The sequence below is a fragment of the Aethalodelphis obliquidens genome, unplaced genomic scaffold (genome assembly GCF_003676395.1).
Source record: "Aethalodelphis obliquidens isolate GAN/ISIS:26980383/991018 unplaced genomic scaffold, ASM367639v1 scaffold62, whole genome shotgun sequence".
Taxonomy (NCBI): Eukaryota; Metazoa; Chordata; class Mammalia; order Artiodactyla; family Delphinidae; genus Aethalodelphis; species Aethalodelphis obliquidens.
The window spans coordinates 5,703,004-5,722,821 of record NW_020838006.1 but is presented as its reverse complement, the minus strand read 5'-3'; the positions used below and the strand labels follow the sequence as shown (position 1 = coordinate 5,722,821).

Here is a 19,818-nt window from a genome sequence, read left to right as displayed (position 1 = left end):
TATTGTTGGGGTTTTTTAAAATTTATTTTGTTTATTTATTTTTGGCTGCTTGGGTCTTTGTTGCTGCGTGTGGGCAGAACTAGTTGTGGCGAGCGGGGGCTCCTCTTCGTTGCGGTGTGCAGGCTTCTCATTGAGGTGGCTTCTCTTGTTGTGGATCACGGGCTCTAGACACGCAGGCTTCAGTAGTTGTGGCACGTGGGCTCAGTAGTTGTGGCACACAGGCTTAGTTTCTCTGCAGCATGTGGGATCTTCCCGGACCAGGGCTTGAATCCATGTCCCCTGCATTGGCAGGCAGATTCTTAACCACTGCACCACCAGGGAAGTCCCCAGCCTCTATATTGTGATTGCCCTAAAAGTTGTGACTTTTAACTAAAAAGTATTTTGAGTCCTTCTTTATGATCATGTTTGGTATTGGTTCTGATTTGATAGTGATTGAGACTGTTGCTTGAGAATACCAAAGTACCTGCTAGTAATATATTTTTGTTTTTTCTAATGACAGTTTACTTAAGCACTTTGGTAAGCATTATCTCCTTTGGTTCAAGAGCTCTAGAAACATCTTGCGTCTTGGTTTTGTGGAGGGAGATGAGGCAGTAGTAAGAGAAGAAAGGAACGCAACTTGGAGGTAGAGAAGGAAATGTGTGTAGAAAAGTGCCATCTCTTTGAGGATGGTATTTCCTCAAATAATTTTATAAATGAAATTGGTTAGTTGGAGGAAGAGAGGAGTAAACGTGTCCACGTACACCTGTAGTAATCTCATGTTTAGCACAGGATATAAAAAGATGAGATATTTTACCTAGTATTGTATCTTCTTGCAGATCTCTTTAGAAGTACATTTTCAGTCCGAAAGATTGTTTGGGTTGTTGTTTCCACGATTAGCTTGTATATTAAACTACAGGGTGGATTTGAGAATAAATTAAATTTCATGGAAACGGAAATTTTAAAATTGGAACTACCAATTAAGAATAAGTGCATGCCTGTAGTAATTATCTTAATTATAACTCTACTTTACTGGACTAATAATATCAAACTGAGAATGGAGATTTTTAGTTTGACTTTATTCTTGCACGTAAAGGAAAGTTAGCTTATGGTGCAACACGTAAAAAGCAGTATGTATTTTTAAAATTTTAAGAGAACTATAATCTTATAATCTGTAAGTGAAGGTTACATTATTACAGAATTTAACAATACTTGAAAAGCACACCCAATTAGAAAATTATAGTGAGATTTTTTTCCTAATTACTAAATATTATAGAAAAAACTCTTTAATTATGTAAATAATTTTATTCCTTAGGCCGGGTGAGAGCAAAGCTTTCAGCACCAGTTGCTGGTATGGGAAATGCCAAGACAGATTCCAGAGGAAGAAGTCGAACAAAAATGGTGTCTCAGTCACAGCGTACGTATTGCCTATTAGTTCTCCCATATTTCTAATATGTTAGGATAAGCGTATTCCTTGTATGTTACTGTGTGAAGAGATTCACCAGTGGAAAAAGACAAAACTAATTTCAAAAAAGACAAGCCACATACTGAGTTCTTGTTCTGTACTTTAGGTTCATCATCACCTGACAAAAATGAAGGTATTTTTTTTTTTTTCAATGTTTTGGGTCAGTTGTTGTGCATGTTTTGGAATTTTTGGAGTGGGTGTTGTCTTGTCTTTGGTGTGTTATTAGGGCTGCATCATTGATATCTGCACTTAGTAAGAAAAACTTCATCTGCTATACAGACTTTTGCATGGAGATATTTTAAATAGCACAAATCTTTTAACATTAAGGTTTTCACAGTCTACTCAGAAACTTGTAAATGTGGAAAATTGTGCTTTTTAGAGGCAAAATAATTGCCATACGTTAGCATCAGATCTGGTTGCATCTAGCTAATGTTGTTCAAGGGCAGATATGTGGTATCTTTGTACTCTCCCTAAAATCTGTTAGAATGAAGTTAGCATTTTTGGCAGCTATGTACTGATTCATAAAGAGGAAACAAATTGAAATGACCAGTTTTGTTATATTCCTTTTTAAATTTAAGATTTATGTTTTTGCTGTTTCATTGGAAGCTGAGTTTCTCATAAGCACAATTATTAAAAAGCACAATTTTGAATTCTAGGTAAAATGAATGATCCATTCCTATATATTCCAGAATAGTAATATATACACTTAAGGCATAATTAATTTCAAAGAGTTCACATTCCTTCTTTATCAAGAGATTTTCCTTAGCACATACCTCTTAGAACAGGAATTTTTTCTAGGGAGGTAATTCTGGGGTTCTTCTATATACTTGGCCATTTTGGAAAGAAATAGATGTAGCTATCTTCCACTGTTGTTTAGGTGACTCTTCCAGGATATAGATGCCCAATTTGTCTGTTTTTTTAACTTGATTCTTGAATCGTCGAATCAGGGAAAGGAGCTGGGCTTAGAGGGGGTCAGGGCAGTGATTAGACGAGTCCGGCCTAGCAGATTCTCCTCTTTCCAAAGTCAAAAAATCTAGACAGAGTAATGATGGGAGCACTCAACAGGAGTCCTAAAAATAAGCAGAAATCCTTAGTAAAATTGGTTTGCAAATTGAGGGTTATTTACAAATAGGAAAACATGGCAAATGCCCTCTGGGTGAGAGCTCTTCTCCCAACCAAATTAGGAATAGATCATACCACATTCTTCCCAGATCTTGTGTATTTTTAGGGTAACTGTTAAAGTAACTTAATCTTTAGCAGTATAGCATAGTAGTTTAGAGCCTTGCTATTCCAAATGGGGTGCCCAGACCAGCATCAGCATCACCTGGGAAATGTACAATCTCATGCCACCACAGATCTACTGAATTCAATCTTTAACAAGATCATCAAGTGATTTGTGTTACAATCAAGTCTGAGAAGTATTGATTTAGATCATGGATTTGATCCATGGCTTTTCCAGGTTATTTAAAGTTGCTGTATTTCTATATACTTCTACTGTAACCAGTAAAATGAAGAGGATAATCTCACAGGATTGTTGTGAGAATTAAATTAGTATTTTGCCTGAGCACAAAGTATGTGCTATATATTTTAGCTGGTGAAATTGATGTCCTTGTTTTTCTTAACCTAATGTCAACTGAATTTTATACTCCTATTGTGCACTTCTTTGTTGTTATTTCTTATGGACTTCAGGAAGCAAAAATAACGGCGAAGTTAGGAAATTTAAAGCAGAAAGAAAAATAAAGGTAGCAATCAGAAACTGTCTGTATACAGCATCTTAATGATAAAACAATTTTATACGAGATATTTTACTGAGTTCTAAAGTAATACTAAGACTGAACTCATGGCAGAGATTCAAAGTGCTTTGTGTATGTTTTTTTAATATATTACTTAAGGAACTCCCTTTTAAGTGTATTATAACTACTGATCACTTCAAGAGAATATAGAATAATTTTTTTACATTTGGTTTTTCACTTTGAAACCCAATCCACAATACTTGAAATCCTCTCCTAGAGTGTGAGAACATAATGATAGATTTTTAGACCTAGTAGGATTTTAAGATCAGAAGACGTTCCCACCATAAAATCACTTAGATTTTAAATCATGGTGAGGTTTTTGTTTATCTGCCTGCTTATTTATTTGAATGACTGTTTTTTTCATTTCAAATTCTTTTGAAAAAAGATATTGTGGCCTTGTATAATTTGATGCAAGTTTCTTTACACATATTTGCACAGAAATATTGCTGTGCTCTCCATCTTCACTTTGCTTTTAAGTAATTCATTAGGGTTTGCATGGTCTTTTCCATATTTTTATATCACCATTTAGGAAAAAAAAAATCTCTTGGGTCAAAGCAGGTATGTTCTGATGGCTAACCAAAAATAAATAAAAACAGACCCAGTGGAGAGACTTCCAGACTTAAATGTTTACGTAAAGATTGTGTCTTTTGTTGTTGGTAGTGACTGATTACGTACAAATGATTGTACAGCCTGTCAGAAATTTTGTCTCTCCACCCCACCCCTCTACTGTTTGGTTTTTTTCCCCTGTGTGTCTTAAGAAAGATAAAACCTGTAGCTTTTTCATTTAATTTTTCTTCAGCTAGAAGATGTTGTTCTTCCTTACCTGTAGTTTTAAATTAAATGTTTAAATTATAAAAATTTAAACATTTAATTATTTAGATTTTAGACTATCAGTAGAAGAAAAGCTGAAGAATTTACATTTACTTTTGCACCTTCATTTCATCTGCTTTGTACATGAGTGTCTGATTTCAGTTTATCAGCTAAAAACTACTAAATGTTCTGCTTTTGTTACAGACATCAATGGTTTTGGGATTTTTTTTTAAAGTTTGCTTTTTTTCCTTAGAATTTTTTATTTTCTAAGAACTGATTAAAGCCTTCTTATTTCCATCTGCCATTCATTTTAAATCTGCTTCTTCCCTCTTCATGGATTATAACCCTTACCCTAATTCTGCCTTTACACTTGTTCAGGATCACAATCTGCTAATAACATTGGTGGTAAGAATATATAGACTTTATGTGTGCATCTATTGTTTGATCACCTATTTTCATTATCAAGAATGGGTTCTATTCAGCAGAAATTCTTAACATTTAATATTATATCATTCTGTAGCCATTATTGGGGTAAAAATCACCAATTATGATTTTTCTTTGACCTGTCCTTATTTATTACCAAAACCCTGGGTTTTTAAAATTATCCATGTTGATGCCACAGATGTAAACATTCAAAAACGAAGGAGCTTTAGTAATGCCTTGAAAACATCTCATAAAAAGTATAAAATGGTAATTTGAAAACTTTAGGCAGCACAAGAGAAATTAGATATCTAATTCCAAACTTCATAAATTAGAGTATTTTCTAGTAGCATGCTATTCCCTAGGTACATCATACTCTTTTTCATCAACTGTGTGGTTTTTCTAGAAGAAATAATTAGCCTTGGTAGTTCTTTTGCTGGGGAAAGAGCCTTGATATTTTCTTCTAAGTATAAATAATTCCAAAATGGGTTGTAGGCACTGTAATTAACACGCTGTTGGTTGGGGCCGGGGCGACCATTGGAGAAGAGCGGGTAATGATTAACACTGCCAATTTTATTTCCCAGGAGAGGGCATGAATGAATTTAAATATATAGAGAGTGAGCTTGCATAGTTTTGATAAAGTCAATAAATCTAGAATAGGTAGCGTGATTACTCTGCTTCTATACTATATGTTTCCTCTCTGCTGAATAGATCCACATTTCAAGGAATTCTCCAGACTCCTACCAACACTGTCACCCCCTAAACTTACATTAGTTTTAACAGAATAACGTGTTGTATGTGTTCAGTTCATAATTTATACTTTTTATATTGTTGCAAGTGTTCCCATAAAATATTCCATCAGCTTATCTTGCATTGTGAGTTTGTAGCATGTTGGGTGTTTGGGTGTTTTGGTGTGTATGTTTAGTTTAGATGCTGCATGGAGAAAATAGGTGCCTTGTGAGTATCTCTAAGGTTATAACTGAAAGAAACTTGATTTAAAGATTCTTCATCTGAAATATCATGAAACAATTCAAATGACTCATCATTTTAAAGTACACTTGTATAATTTCCCTGCAACAATTTAGAATTCCTTCTACACAGATAGTAAATTGCTAACGTCATCGTAAACATTGATTTGTTTTACAGTATTGCTATAACCAGCGGAAGATGAGTTTCATTTTGTGTGCTAATAAAGTTTAGGAATTAAGCATGAGTTTAAATTGTATTCAGGAAGACCATGCCAAGAAAACGGTAGCCAGGGTCACAGATCAGCAGCCCATGAACCACATTCAGCCTGCCTCTATTCGTGTATTATTTAGTCTACACAACATAATAAAAATCAGGACATGTCAAAGCTTTCATTTAAAAAACAAAAAAGTCCCAAAATGTAGCCAGTATTACCTCAAGACAGAGCTGGCTTGAACTAAAATGTCACCACTCCCTGCCTTACATTCAGCACTGCTCCCTGGTTGATGTTCCCTGCTTGTCCCCATTGGCTTTGACTCTTTAATCTTTGCTCTGTGCAAGTGAAGTGTCATTGGGTAAGATTATACCGGGTGAGCAGTGACTGTGGAGAAGTTCCCAGCAAAGAGGAAACGTTGCTTTCATGACGTTTTATTTAAGTGCAAGTTTAACTTTTATAATGCTACCATCCAGAATCTAGAGTTAAATTATACTTTGGAGTTATCTAGTTCATTTTCCTTTTCAATGCAGACAAAACATATTTTGATTGACAAGGAGCTTATCCCCTTAAACACTAACGCGTGCAATTCTAGTTTAAAAGCATGTTTCTTAACTTTTTTTTTAACTCTTACCCCAATCTCTGAGATTTTGTCCAGCTCCCTTTCTCTGTCCCTGACCACGTATCCTTTGTCTTCCAAGACTGAAAATCACTAGTTTAGAAAGGGTTTGCCTTCTTTGACATTTATTTGCCCTTTAGTTGTGTTTTACCCTCAGTATACATCAACTTGGCAGACTGGCCACCCAAGACCCCTTCGCTATTTGAAGGCAAATAGCAAAATGCAAGTTTCTTTTTCAGCTGGCCTAACTTTGTAAACATTTAAAATTAAATCTTGTAAAAATTTTAAAATATACATAGTTGCAAGATAACCTTGTTATGCCCATTTAGAGGCATCTCAGCAGGCAAACTTTTAACAGGAAGCACATTTTCATTACCATATTCTTAACAAAAATGATAGCAATAATAGAATTATTAATTTTTTCCTTTTAAATATATAGCTTTAATATATAGCATTTTAACATATAGCTTTAGCTGCATGAAATGTATTGTTAGATAAGTTTATTTCTTTGGAAATCTTTTCTACTATTTATGTTCTGAAAATCATAATAGTGTTGTCCTTATTAAACATAGCATCTTATACTCCCCAAACTGAAAATATATTTACATGATTTACCATTCAATCCTAGTATATATAGTATACCTTTTTATTCCAGGTTTTGAGTATATATAAACCTTCCTCAGTCTAACTCCTTTGAACTTAGAACTGCCATTCCATCACAGTTTTCTCAGGTGTACTTCTTGAATTTTTATCCTTTCAACAAGTTCTCTTGGAGTTCATATCTTAACATTTGTATGTGTGTTTGGTGTTTAGCTGGCAGCCGGTCTGGGTCTCCGGGAAGAGTTCTGACCACAACAGCCCTCTCCACTGTGAGCTCTGGTGTTCAAAGAGTCCTGGTCAATTCAGCCTCAGCACAGAAGAGAAGCAAGATACCACGAAGCCAGGGCTGTAGCAGAGAGGCTAGTCCATCTAGGCTCTCAGTGGGTAAGATTTTTGTGCAGAACTTGGGACCTTGTATTTCTTTAGTATTTCAGGCATTGAAGACTTCAATTTAGGCACTTTAAGTTAGAGAAAAACAACTTAAAATTCAAGGACAACTGAAATATAGGTTAAAAATGGAATTAGATATCTTATCTTGAAAGTATAATTCATTTATATTTTAAATCTTTTTATTTTAGAAAAATATCATTTTACTCTTCTAATCACATACAAACTAGAAGACTGTATTCAAGAATTTTAATTGTATTCCTGGTAATGCTTCATCAAGAAAAGTTTCTTCTCAACCTTAGAAAAAACTTATTTATTAGTTTTTAAGAAAGAAAAGAATAGGGACTTATCTGCTGATCCAATGGTTGAGACTCTGCACTTCCACTGCAGGGGGCATGGTTTCGATCCCTGGTCGGGGAACTAAGATCCCGCATGCTGCATGGAGTGGCCAAAAAAAAAAAAAAAGAAACAAAGAAAGAAAAGAATAAAACCAAAATATCAAAAATACAAACTCTATCTCCTGTTTACTCCCCTTCTGTGCTGCTGTTGCTTCATACCAGCCCGAAGCAGTCGTATTCCTCGACCAAGTGTGAGCCAAGGGTGCAGCCGGGAAGCCAGTCGGGAGAGCAGCAGGGATACGAGTCCTGTTCGCTCTTTTCAGCCCCTTGGTAAGTGTTTGGGCAGGTGTGAGGCATATTGCTTCACTGTTGTGTTCCTACCATCTGATAACCTCAACACACCCTGGATTTAGTTGATGATTTCTTCAACTGTATCTTTTCCTCTATCTCTTTTCTTTTAAAGGACAGTCAGAAGGAAATTATATGTTTGGGCAATTCCTTTGACATTTATCTGTCTTAAATGAGCAAGTTAGATTGGATAAACAAATTGCCTTCATAATCAAGTAAATATCATACAGATTTAAACTACAGAATATTGAATTCAAGATTTTTCTTAACAAATCTCCCTATAAAATTTAAAGACAATATTTAAATATTTACTCTTAAGTGAAATATGGACTATTTAGTTTGATAAAAATAAAGACTTTTGTCCTTTTTAGCAGAAATATTAACATTTCACCTTAGATATTTCAGATACTAGAAAGAATGAACTTATTAAAATAGGAGGGATTAATATTTTTACAGTATTTTACAATTTAACAACATTTCCCATGCATTAGCTTCTATCATGTCATTGCTGTGAAACCTGTCTGTCCCTGATTATAGAGATTTTATTATACCCTTGATTATAATACTATATTTACCTCAATTATAAAAATATTAAATGATTTTTAAAAAACTAAATATTTTAGAGTAATTGGAGAGGCAGAATTTTTTACGTTGAAAATCTTTAGAATTTCTGTGTGGTCCTCAGCATTTTAACTAATACTTTGTTTATATGCACTTACTTATAGCCATTTCAGGTTTTTTCTTTTAATTCCATAAAATGTAGGTTACTGTAATACTTAAGAGAGTTGCACTTCAGACTTTGTGATACTTATGTAGAACATAGTTCCACTCATTATTTATTGGAATTATTATTTCCTTCAATAGACACGTTAGTATAGAATTTCTAGAGATTAATTTCTAGTTCTTTGGGCCATTTGGCTCAACCATATCACTACTAGACTATCCTGTACTGACCCTTTGAGCTAGGAACTCAGGCAGGGGTATCCTCAACCCTTGTTTGTGTTCCAGTCCCAGGTGCCAAAGAGTTTCCTTCTGTACTCTGCCAGAGGTAGATTTAGTTCATGTACAATATACAGTAGGCTTAGTCTGTAGAGTATCCGTGTATGTGTGTGTATACATGCACACACACATACATATACATATATATATGGTACATCCTCATGCATATGTGTTTAAAAATGAAATAAATCTTACATTTGTATAAAGTAAGCATGCCACCTTGAAGAGTCAAAGGAAATAGAGTGGGTGTGTGATAGTTTAAGAGCATATGTTCTAGGGTCAGATGGCCTGGTTGATACCCCAGCTCTGTAGCTGTTTTATACCTGGGTTTTTCCTTATCTGTAAAGCTAGAATAATAATAGCATGTAGTTCTTAGCATTGCTTTGAAGACACTGTAAAGGAGAGAATACATGAAAACTGTCCCTCAGAGCAGTGTTTACACACAGTGAGCACGTGGTTATCACGGTCATCGTCACTGCTGCAACTGCTCTTCCCAGTCTTCGCCCTGGAACAGTGCTTGCTTACCTACAGTTAGTTGTGTGACACATCAGTGGCAAGGATCTTAGGTTTTTTTAACAGTATAATACTTATATTTATATAATGTACAATTAGTAGAAAATGTGAGATATCGGGAAGAAACAAAAATAGGTTTCTGTACCATTTAAAAGTGTACAATAGTCAGAGATTAGAGGAAATTTATAACCAACTTCTAATTACTTAAAAAATAAACATGTTAATGTGCCTTTTTTTTAAAACATCTTTACTGGAGTATAATTGCTTTACAATCTTGTGTTAGTTTCTGCTTTATAACAAAGTAAGAACTTATACATATATCCCCCATCCCCTCCCTTTTGCTCCCTCCCACCCTCCCTATCCCACTCCTCTAGGTGGTCATGCCTAATTTTTAAAGAGATACGTTGTTTAGTCATTGATCTAGATTTATCTCAAAGCTGCCATTTGGCAATTTAAATCATTTAAATTTTATTATTAAAGGAGGCAGTTTTCCCAATTGTGATGAAACATCCTATTTGGTTTAAAGGTGGTTAAACCTTTTAATCATATAGTTTTAGAAGAATTGAATTTTGTAGCCCTTTATTTATATATGGATATTGCATAGTAAAGGTAGCAGATTAGTCCTGTTTATTACACAGAGATGAAGATAGCATTCCCAGAAATCAGATTGTCCTTTTCATTCCCATTTTCTGCCATATTTGCCTACATTTTTCTCTTTCTTTATTTGGTGAATCCTTTTGTCACCTCTGACTTGAATATGGCCATTCAGCAGATGAATCCCATAGCTTGCCATTTATTCAGTTGTAACGCAAGGCCAGCATCAGGGTCCTAAAACACCAGAAATAAATCAGGGCTAAACAAAGATGAACTCTGGAACTCACACTCTTAGTTTCCATCTGTTTCTGGAACCCAGATTCAAAAAAAGGCTTACATTATTACAAGCACATGAGTGTTATCTTCAGCCACAGATAGCTATTGATTTCAAAAGGTTTTCAAAATTTTTTCATCTATTAAAGCATTTCCATATTGCTTCAACTCTTCCTTATCATTTTAGAAATTATTCTGTTGGGTAAAATTAAAACTATATATTAGTATGTTTTACTTATGATACCAATCACCTTTCAGGGTCTGTTAAACATTTTATGCAACATTCTCTCTTTAATCCTGTCTCTCAATCTTTTTGATCATTTTCTTACTCATTAAGGTCCTGTGGCAAAGGAAAGAGTAATTCATGTAATAAAAGTATTTTAACTGTTCTCATTAATATATCTGAAGCAGAGTAACTTTTAAAATGAGTAATATGTTTCATTAAATAATAAAATGATTTTTTCCTGGCTTATTTGTTTGTGTGTGTAAGAAAAAGACTGACTTTATGATGTTATGAAAATCAAGATTTTAAGATCTAAAATTTTAAATATCCTAAATTTAGATTTAGAGAGATGTCATAAATATAAGAAGTCACAAGTTTCTAGGTTTTTTGATTAAATTGTTAATACTCCCCTTTTTTGGTGCTCAAAATATGCTTTGATATTTAAATAATCTACTGAATGCAGAACTTATATACTGTGAACCATTATAGAAAACATTTATGTTAACATAAATGAGGTATGTTATCTTTTAAACAATGTAAAGATGGTATGTGTACTATTTAAGAGCAAAGGCCTTGAAAGACTACAAATACTGAGGTGTGGCCTTGATCAAATTAATTAACTTTTCTCTGTGCTTTAGTTTAGCTATTTGTAAAATTGAATAGTAACAACTGCCTCACTGGGTTCAGGATTAGAGGAGATGGGATTATTATTGGTTACTATTTACCATAGTGGTTTTTTTTTTGAAACTACAGTGTTCATTTTTTTGTCTCATGCTTGTACTTTTGACATTTCCTTCCATTTGAATACTTACTTTTTTGTCTCCTGTGAGCTTATGTCTGTCCCCTTAGGTGTAAGATCTGTTGTGTGTCAAGGAAGATATTGCAATGCAAGTGTTCAGTTGCCCTAGTCTAAGGCAATATTCTGATCCTTAACTATTAATAGTAATACCATTGTGAACTAACTCTCCTTGCCTGACTGTAGTGCTGCCACTATTCCTTGTTTCTGTAGTAATAGATGAGGTTTGTATGGTCCTGTTATTCCAGCCTCCAGACACCATTCCAGATCTACTGGTGCCCTCTACGCCCCCGATGTGTATGGGGCCTCAGGTGAAGGATGAGTACATTTTCACTATCATCTGTGCATTCATCTTAAGTTTTTTGTCCTTGTCAGTTTCCATTGAGTAATCATGTTTTAAAATTGATTTGTTTTATTTACATTTAATTTGTTGGAGAATAAGTCATTTGTGGGTTTTTAAAAAAATTTTCCCCCAAGTAACTTTTTTCCCTTTGGCAATCTTATTTGAACATTTTTCTCACTGGAGATGGGCATTTTTCTTTTGTATAACCTAAGTTATGTCATTTTAAAATATAAAAATTGTTTTATGTTCTCAGTTATGTACTTCATCTTTGTATATATGTTTAAAAAAAAAAACCAAAATGGTGGATGAAGTGTTTTAATTGTAAATGATGATATGTTGTAGACAGTAGTTGAGAGGAAGAACCCATCTATGGTTTGTCTTTACATACCTCAGAGTGTCGGGCAATAGTAGGTCCTTGACAAATATCAAATGATACATCTTAGTTACAGAATGAATCAGCCTGTCTTGAAAGAGAAGAGATAATAATTGGAGGGGTTTTCCCTTGTAAATTCCTGGCGTGCCTTCCTTGAGCTCCCTAATCGTTACTGGTTTGAGAATTGATCTTTGTTCTGGGCTACTCTGTGGCTCAAGCAAACAGATGAGATTTGCCTGACTGATAGAGCTAGATTAATTACAGGGCTATAGACTTGCAAGCCCTTAGTTGGCCAGCCATGCTTTCTTCTATCTTCTGGTGAAAAGTATATCATAGCTACTATTCTTTAAATTTACTTCCCACGCACTGTCAGTGATTTTAATTGCCTTTGCCCTTTTATTTGACTAAAAATAAATGTACCCAGAGAATACAGTATTGCTTTTAAAATGCTTTGCCCCATTGGTTTTTTTTTCCTCCTCTTAAGGATCTTAAAGTTTCCAACGTGACCCCGTTACATTTATGGCTCTCTCAAAGCTATTTTCCTTCTTCTGATGAATTAGGTCCAGGGTATGGGATCAGCCAATCAAGCCGACTGTCATCCTCTGTCAGTGCCATGCGAGTCCTGAACACAGGTTCCGACGTGGAGGAGGCAGTAGCAGATGCCTTGGTACTTTTCTCCATTTCCTTATCTTTACAGATGTTCCAACTGTGAAACTAATGTATGAGTGAGCCAATCCACAAGTGTGGGAAAGGAGATGGGAAAATTCTTGGTATTAAATCTAGGAAGATCAAATGTGGGCAATGTAAAAAGCAAAACAGTATAATTAATTCTTGATCTTTATTAATTGCCAAATTTTTAAGCCAGGGCCCATAGTAATTGATGTGATATCAGGAATATAAATATTGATATTGTTAATATGGTGATGTTTTTTATGTACTGTAATACACTGAGAATAAAGGCAGATAGATTAGTATATAAATATGTACACTACAAGTATGTAATTTCAAGTTTAGCTTAACCTTGGGTATTTAGGGATTGTTTTAGTTTGGGGTACAGTTTTGTTTAGTCTTTATTTATTTGTATTTTCTGAGCTGAGAGAAAGTACACCTTCAAAACAACTTATATTTAAGATATCTTTCTGGCTCTTTATACCTGACACATTAAACAGTGAGGCTTAAAAACATAATCCGTAGATCTATGATGGTTTGTCAGAAGAGTGCTGTTCAGATATCACTGTGGTTTTTCTCACTTAAAATTATGAAGGAAGTATTAGAAACAGTGATTATAATTGCTTTTTCCTTTTTCCCAAGTCAATTCAACATGATAATTTCTCTTTCAAGTTATGATATTAATCCTATATTTGAGAAGTAAGCATTTACTCAGTTTTTTACACAGAACTTATAAAGGTGTCATCTTTGTTTTGAAATTTAAAAATACATTATGCCTTTTAAAACCACATATCACCTCTTAACCAGTGTTGATACAATATTTGCCACATATATTTGAAAAACAAGTTTTTAAAAATATTCATTGATCATAGCTATAATATATTAAATGTAATCACGTGCAGTTCTGTTGTAACAGTCTGTATGTGCTGAATTTTTCTCTTTACCTTAGCCATCTGATTTTTCTAATCAGTACAACTAAGTAGGAACTTTGTTCTCTTGAGCTTGGGACATATTGATCACATCTTCTTCTGGTGATATTAAATTAGTCATACGTTTTAAATTTACTATTCCTCATCAGTGTATTTCTCAAATTATGTTTTTTAGTTTCTTGTAAATGGATGATTTACTAGTTAAATTCTGCTCGCATAAATTTTATGAATTGAATGGATTATTCTTGAACTATTACTTGTTATAAGATGTTGTATTTGATTTATATGAGGAATATTTAGCCACCAGGGCTAAAAGCTGAATCCCAATCATTTGATTGTGAATACTTCCATTATTTGCATAACATAGATATTCCAGTTATAACTATCAGTTTTTAGGAAAAGACTATCCAACTATTAAGTCTAATTGGACCTAGGGAAAATCATAGAAATAAAATTAACTTTGGAAACACCAAAAGGATCCAAATAGGAAGAAGACTTGAGTTTCTTTGGAAAACTGGTTATGGGAGTATTTCTGTAGCTTAGATTTTTTTCTTTGGACTAAAGGATATTGACAAGTTAAAGATATATTCTCCTAATAAGCAGTTCTTATGTATCTATATATTTTAAAAGTTAATGTTTCTAATTATGGGCATTGTTTATGCCTACTTCACTGTGCTGTTTAGCAAAATGTTTTTCATTATTTTCAATTTTTCTCTTTAAAAATCTGCTCTCAGCTCTTAGGAGACATACGGACTAAGGTATAGACATTGCTGTTTTCTGACATCTTATGATACCATAACTTTTTTTTCTTTCCTTCATCAGTTTAACAGATGATAGTCTTCTATAAAAAATTCAAATGGAAGTAATAAAATCCTTAGATACACATCATTTTTCTGTATATATGATTATATGATTATCAGCAGGGAGATAGTGCTTAAACAGAGTGTCCTATGGGGGTTCTCATCCTTTAAGCCTGATTACTTTATACAAATGCGATGATGTCATCGACACTGATGTCTATAACAAAACTGGTCTTGAAGACCAACACAGGAAATACCACATTTTTGCCATTCTAAATTAAGTTGGTGCCTCTAAAATCAATTTAGTGATGGGAATGTCATTATAAAACTATTTTTAATTGAGTTCAAATTATATTTCTTTTAGATTTTAAACTTGGAGAATTTAAGTCACCTGGAGCTGTGTAAAATTATTGTGCTTAAATGTTTCTTAGAAATATCCACTGCTCACCAGCCTAAATTCAAATATCAGGTTACATAAAGATTTATAATTCTTCCAAAGAAATCTCAAATAAGCTATTTATTCTGTCTCATTTCACTTTTAATATTCAAAGTAAAATTAGCAGTTACATTTATTAAATAATAAGCTTCAGATGTAAAGAAATCAAAGGAATCTAAATATGCTTTCTCATAAATATTGAAATAGACAGTATAGACACATTGGGAAGAACATGGAGGACCCTCCAGGAGCTTGCCTCCTAAAAGGAAGAGTAAGCAAAACAGGATGTCATCATTCTCCGTATTTTACTTCTCTAGGAAATGTCAGCGTTGCATACAAGAGAAGAAAGAGTGGCAAGACAAGTGATAGTAGAAGTGAAAGGAGAATAGAGGAAAGAGAAGGTTGAGAGACAGAAAAAAATAGAACTTTACATGGGGAAAAATGTTTTTCTGATCCATTGCCCATTTTCTGATCCATTCTCATCCTTTAAAAAGGTAGTAATTTCTTCTTAACAACTCAGAATTTTAGTACAGAGTCCATTCGTTTATACTCTTGTAGTTCTTTTTGGTTTTCCTGAAAAAAGAAAAGGAAGAACCCCATGTTTTTAGTGCTCCCCACTTTACATATCTGACTTCCATACAGTAGTCTTATTCTGCTTTTATCACTCGCCATAGTTAAAGAATATTTCATCATCTACTAACTCCTAAAACATGTTTTTTGAAGAAAAACTAAATATCAACATTTTATTATTACAATGATTAGCAGCATGCTTTACACTGATTTTTAAACAAAAACCAGTCTTTTTATGGTCAGTAGAAATTTGTGAAATACCAGCATATTATTTTAGCTACCACTAATGAGAGTCTTTATGTGTAACAGAAAAAACCTGCTCGAAGAAGATATGAATCATATGGGATGCATTCAGATGATGATGCCAACAGCGATGCATCCAGTGCTTGTTCAGAACGCTCCTATAGCTCTCGGAATGGTAGTATTCCTACATACATGAGGCAGACAGAAGATGTGGCAGAAGTCCTCAACAGATGTGCTAGCTCCAACTGGTCAGAAAGGAAAGAAGGCCTCCTGGGTCTGCAGAACTTACTAAAAAATCAGAGAACGCTAAGGTGAGTTATATTGTCTTTAAAATAATTGTCCTGTCTGGTTAGGACAGGACAATTGACTTGACTTGACTTTTTCATAACACTTTAAAGATACTGGTATGGGCTCATACGTGTCCTGAATTCAGAAGGTGGCATCAAAATATTTTCCCAAGCCTTAATCCTTTAGGACCATCTATACTATTGTTACTTTTAAAAGTTTTAATTAACTTGCTCTATTTAAAGAAACTTTCTAAAAGGAAACTTTTTATTCACAAATAGATGTTAAATGAAAAATGTTATTAATTTTTTTAATGAAAATAAATAATAAAATATGCATAATATTAAAGCTGACTCATTATTAAAATTCGTTCCTGATAAGTTTTTCAGTGAGATGAAAGAATATTTATGCTCATTTGGAAATGAAGGTATATTCTTGATGTTTGTGTAATATTTGGATCTTGGTATAATATGAAATGGATTTGGAGTGAATTTCTCTAAGAACAGAAATTTAGGGACTTCCCTGGTGGTCCAGTGGTTAAGACTCCACGCTTGCACTGCAGTGGGTGTGGGTTTGATCCCTGGTCGGGGAACTAAGATCCCCCATACTGTGTGGTGTGGCCAAAAAATAAATAAAGTTAAAAAAAAAGAGTTTATATTGGTTTTTAGTTGGGTTTGATTCGGTTTCCTTTCCTAATGGCTTTTGCTTGCTTTTCCTCTCTAAATTCTTTATTTTTTTTAATGTATTTTATTTATTTTATTTTCATCTGCGTTGGGTCTTCGTTGCTGTGTGTGGACTTTCTCTAGTTGTGGCAAGAGGGGGCTACTCTTTGTTGTGGTGCGCGGGCTTCTCATCGTGGTAGCTTCTCTTGTCATGGAGCACGGGCTCTAGGTGCGCAGGCTTCAGTAGTTGTGGCACGCGGGCTCAGTAGTTGTGGCACGCGGGCTCAGTAGTTGTGGCACGCGGGCTTCGTTGCTCTGCGAAATGTGGGATCTTCCCGGGCCAGGGCTTGAACCCATGTCCCCTGCATTGGCAGGCGGATTCTTAACCACTGCGCCACCTGGGAAGCCCCTCTTTATTGTTTATTATCTGTGTAATGTTTTAAATCTCTATGGTCTATCCCTTTAAGAACATAGTTTTAGAAAATTCATAAGTTTGATTTCAGGTATCAAGTCAGGAAGTGGCCCACTATTTTCCACCACACTCAAGAGTTTGATTTACTAGCTGTTTATTTTGGGAAGTATTAGAACTATATAATTTAAAATAAGTGTTTATCTATAAACTTCCTAATATATTTTAATGCTTTCATGTCACAGTTCGTGAATCACTACAATAAAGCATCATACTGTTGTTCCCAACCCCATCAAGATTAGATTAGTATTAGGTTCAGTATATCATTTTAAATGGCAAGGAAATAGTCATAGTTTAGAAAGATTTTAGCCCTCAGGTGGCAAAATTTAAGAAAACATCATAGCATTTAAAAGGATAAGATTCATGTGCTGGGAATGTCATCTGTATACTTTCCTCTGTTGTGCTTACATTAATGAAGTACAGTTGTATTTCTTTTCATACTTTCAACCTTTAAAATAGTGTCTGTTACTACAGAATTATTGTTGCATTTGATAAATTTGTATTTAGCCCTGACTAGTAAATCCCACTAATTTTTCATTTAGGAGGGATGATTTTTTTTTAGCTTTTTTTTTTTTTTTTTAAGGCTGTGTTCGGTCTTCGTTGCTGCACACTGCTTTCTCTAGTTGTGGCGAGCGGGGGCTACCCTTAATTGTAGTGTGCGGGCTTCTCGCTGGAGTGGCTTCTCTTGTTGCAGAGCACGGGCTCTAGGCGAGCGGGCTTCAGTAGTTGTGGCTCTCAGGCTCTAGAGCGCAGGCTCAGTAGTTGTGGCGCACGGGCTTAGTTGCTCTGCGACATGTGGGATCTTCCCAGACCAGGGCTCAAACCCGTGTCCCCTACATTGGCAGGTGGATTCTTAACCACTGCGCCACTAGGGAAGTCCCCGTAAGGTCACTTTTAAATGACTTCTTCCTACAGCAAGATATTAATTCCACTTTATTATTTTGACAGTCGAGTTGAACTGAAAAGATTATGTGAAATTTTCACAAGAATGTTTGCTGATCCTCATGGCAAGGTATGTTTTAGTATTTAAGATTACTCCTATAAGGTGTCATTATTGTATTGCCGCAAAAAAGAAGTGAATAATAACAAAAAACTATAAGCCATTTTTGCTTTGTTATTGCTCTAAAATGGCAATGACCTTTTCAAACATAATTGAAATTGAGTATTTGATATCATACTTAATTTAGAAATTGCTCTCTAGTAACTGTTTAAGCTTCTCCAAAGAGAGATTATCTAAGACTATAAACTGAAGAATATATAGTAACATGCAAAACTCTTATACACTTAGGGTGAGTATTTGTATTTCTAAAAACATTTTACTATTTGTAAAGGAAATAATTTGGGTAAGTTGAAAAAATTTGCCAACTTTTTATTCAGTTTCCTTCTCTATTAACATAAATATATTCTTAAAAGAGCAATTTTGTAGAAAAGAATTGCCATTAAATAACAAAAAGCACAAAATATGGCTTCACCCATAGTTTGTTAGTAATATAAAAGAAGCATTTCATATATTGAAATAGTTCATAAAAATCATCAGAACTTTGTTTAGTTTTTAATGTGGATTAAAATGTATTTAAGTACTTTTGCATAGTCTGCATGTATACTGTGAAATTTTGCTTTAAAATGTAAAATTTTGTTGTAAAATGGACTCATTTATTCTGTTTTCAGCAGTGTGTTTGACAATGGTGAAACTTTATTCAGTATCTTCCTTTAGGACACCAGGTGTCTACATGAGAATTTCTAACCTGAGTGAGAGGGAGACGTGGAAGGGAAATCATAAGAAAGATATTAACAAATTTCACTTTATTGTTTTTTTTAATTGTCTTCACTTTATTGTTGCACATGTCATTTCCCCCTCATTTTTTTTTTCTGTTTTCAATATTTTCATTACTTGTGACACTACTTAAAGATACTAAAATCCTACTCTATACATAAACTGAAATCCAGCTAAGAATTATAAATTGCTTGTACTTTAACTTCTAAAGATTATCCTTTTATCAGAAGGTATATTTATTTTATCCAAGAATGCAAGATCCCATTAAAGACAAAGATTAAAGTACACTAAGTTTATAACTTTCAAACTGAGCATGTAGATAACCATACCATTTTATACTGATATTGCTACCACTAATTACAGCTGTAGGAATTGCTTTAATGGAAAAATTTCTGTAAATCCTGAACAAATTAGCTGTTGACATTTTTTGTTAGCAGTATGAGCCAAAGGACAAGACAATTATGATCTGGGTGGACCTGTTTTATTAAATGATGTTTTAATTAATAATCTCTACAACTTTTAAAAATAGAGTTTTAAAACATCTTCAAAAGTAATATAATTCATCTCTGCTGGAAGGTATGAGAGTGTAAGGCTAGATTATTTCTTGAAGTCACAGTTTTTAATTTTTTGTTAGGACAATAATGCAATTTAGTTGGATCCTAGGATTTGCACAGTAATAAAGAGAAACACTTTTTTAAAAAGTCTCTTGAAGAAAAAATTTTTTAAATAAAGTGAATGTCAAAAGTTAAAAAAAGGTCTCTTGAAGATCAAGTAGGAAAACCAAGTTTGATGTTGGTGAAAGCACAGATGTTTGGCCTCCCTTAGTAGATGCAGAGAACCAGCCACAATCCTTCCGAGAGAAGACTTTTTTTTTTTCTGTGGGATTTTATAAGAACATACAATTCTTATTGATCCATTGGCTTTGTTTGTT

At 34.0% G+C, this 19,818-nt stretch overlaps 1 protein-coding gene across 19 annotated transcripts in view; it reads left to right on the top strand.

The window, feature by feature from the left end:
• CLASP2 (cytoplasmic linker associated protein 2) overlaps window positions 1-19,818 on the top strand; it is a 177,246-nt gene that overhangs the window by 113,821 nt on the left and 43,607 nt on the right. For 11 of the 19 annotated variants that reach the window (XM_027088240.1, XM_027088238.1, XM_027088237.1 and 8 more), the window contains 7 exons: window positions 1,292-1,393; window positions 7,077-7,247; window positions 7,811-7,918; window positions 11,583-11,645; window positions 12,611-12,717; window positions 15,764-16,008; window positions 18,062-18,125. In XM_027088240.1, coding sequence (XP_026944041.1) covers window positions 1,292-1,393; window positions 7,077-7,247; window positions 7,811-7,918; window positions 11,583-11,645; window positions 12,611-12,717; window positions 15,764-16,008; window positions 18,062-18,125 — 860 coding nt within the window. The remainder of the gene's footprint in view (window positions 1-1,291; window positions 1,394-7,076; window positions 7,248-7,810; window positions 7,919-11,582; window positions 11,646-12,610; window positions 12,718-15,763; window positions 16,009-18,061; window positions 18,126-19,818) is intronic. The other 8 variants (XM_027088246.1, XM_027088243.1, XM_027088245.1 and 5 more) reach the window with 1 other exon arrangement.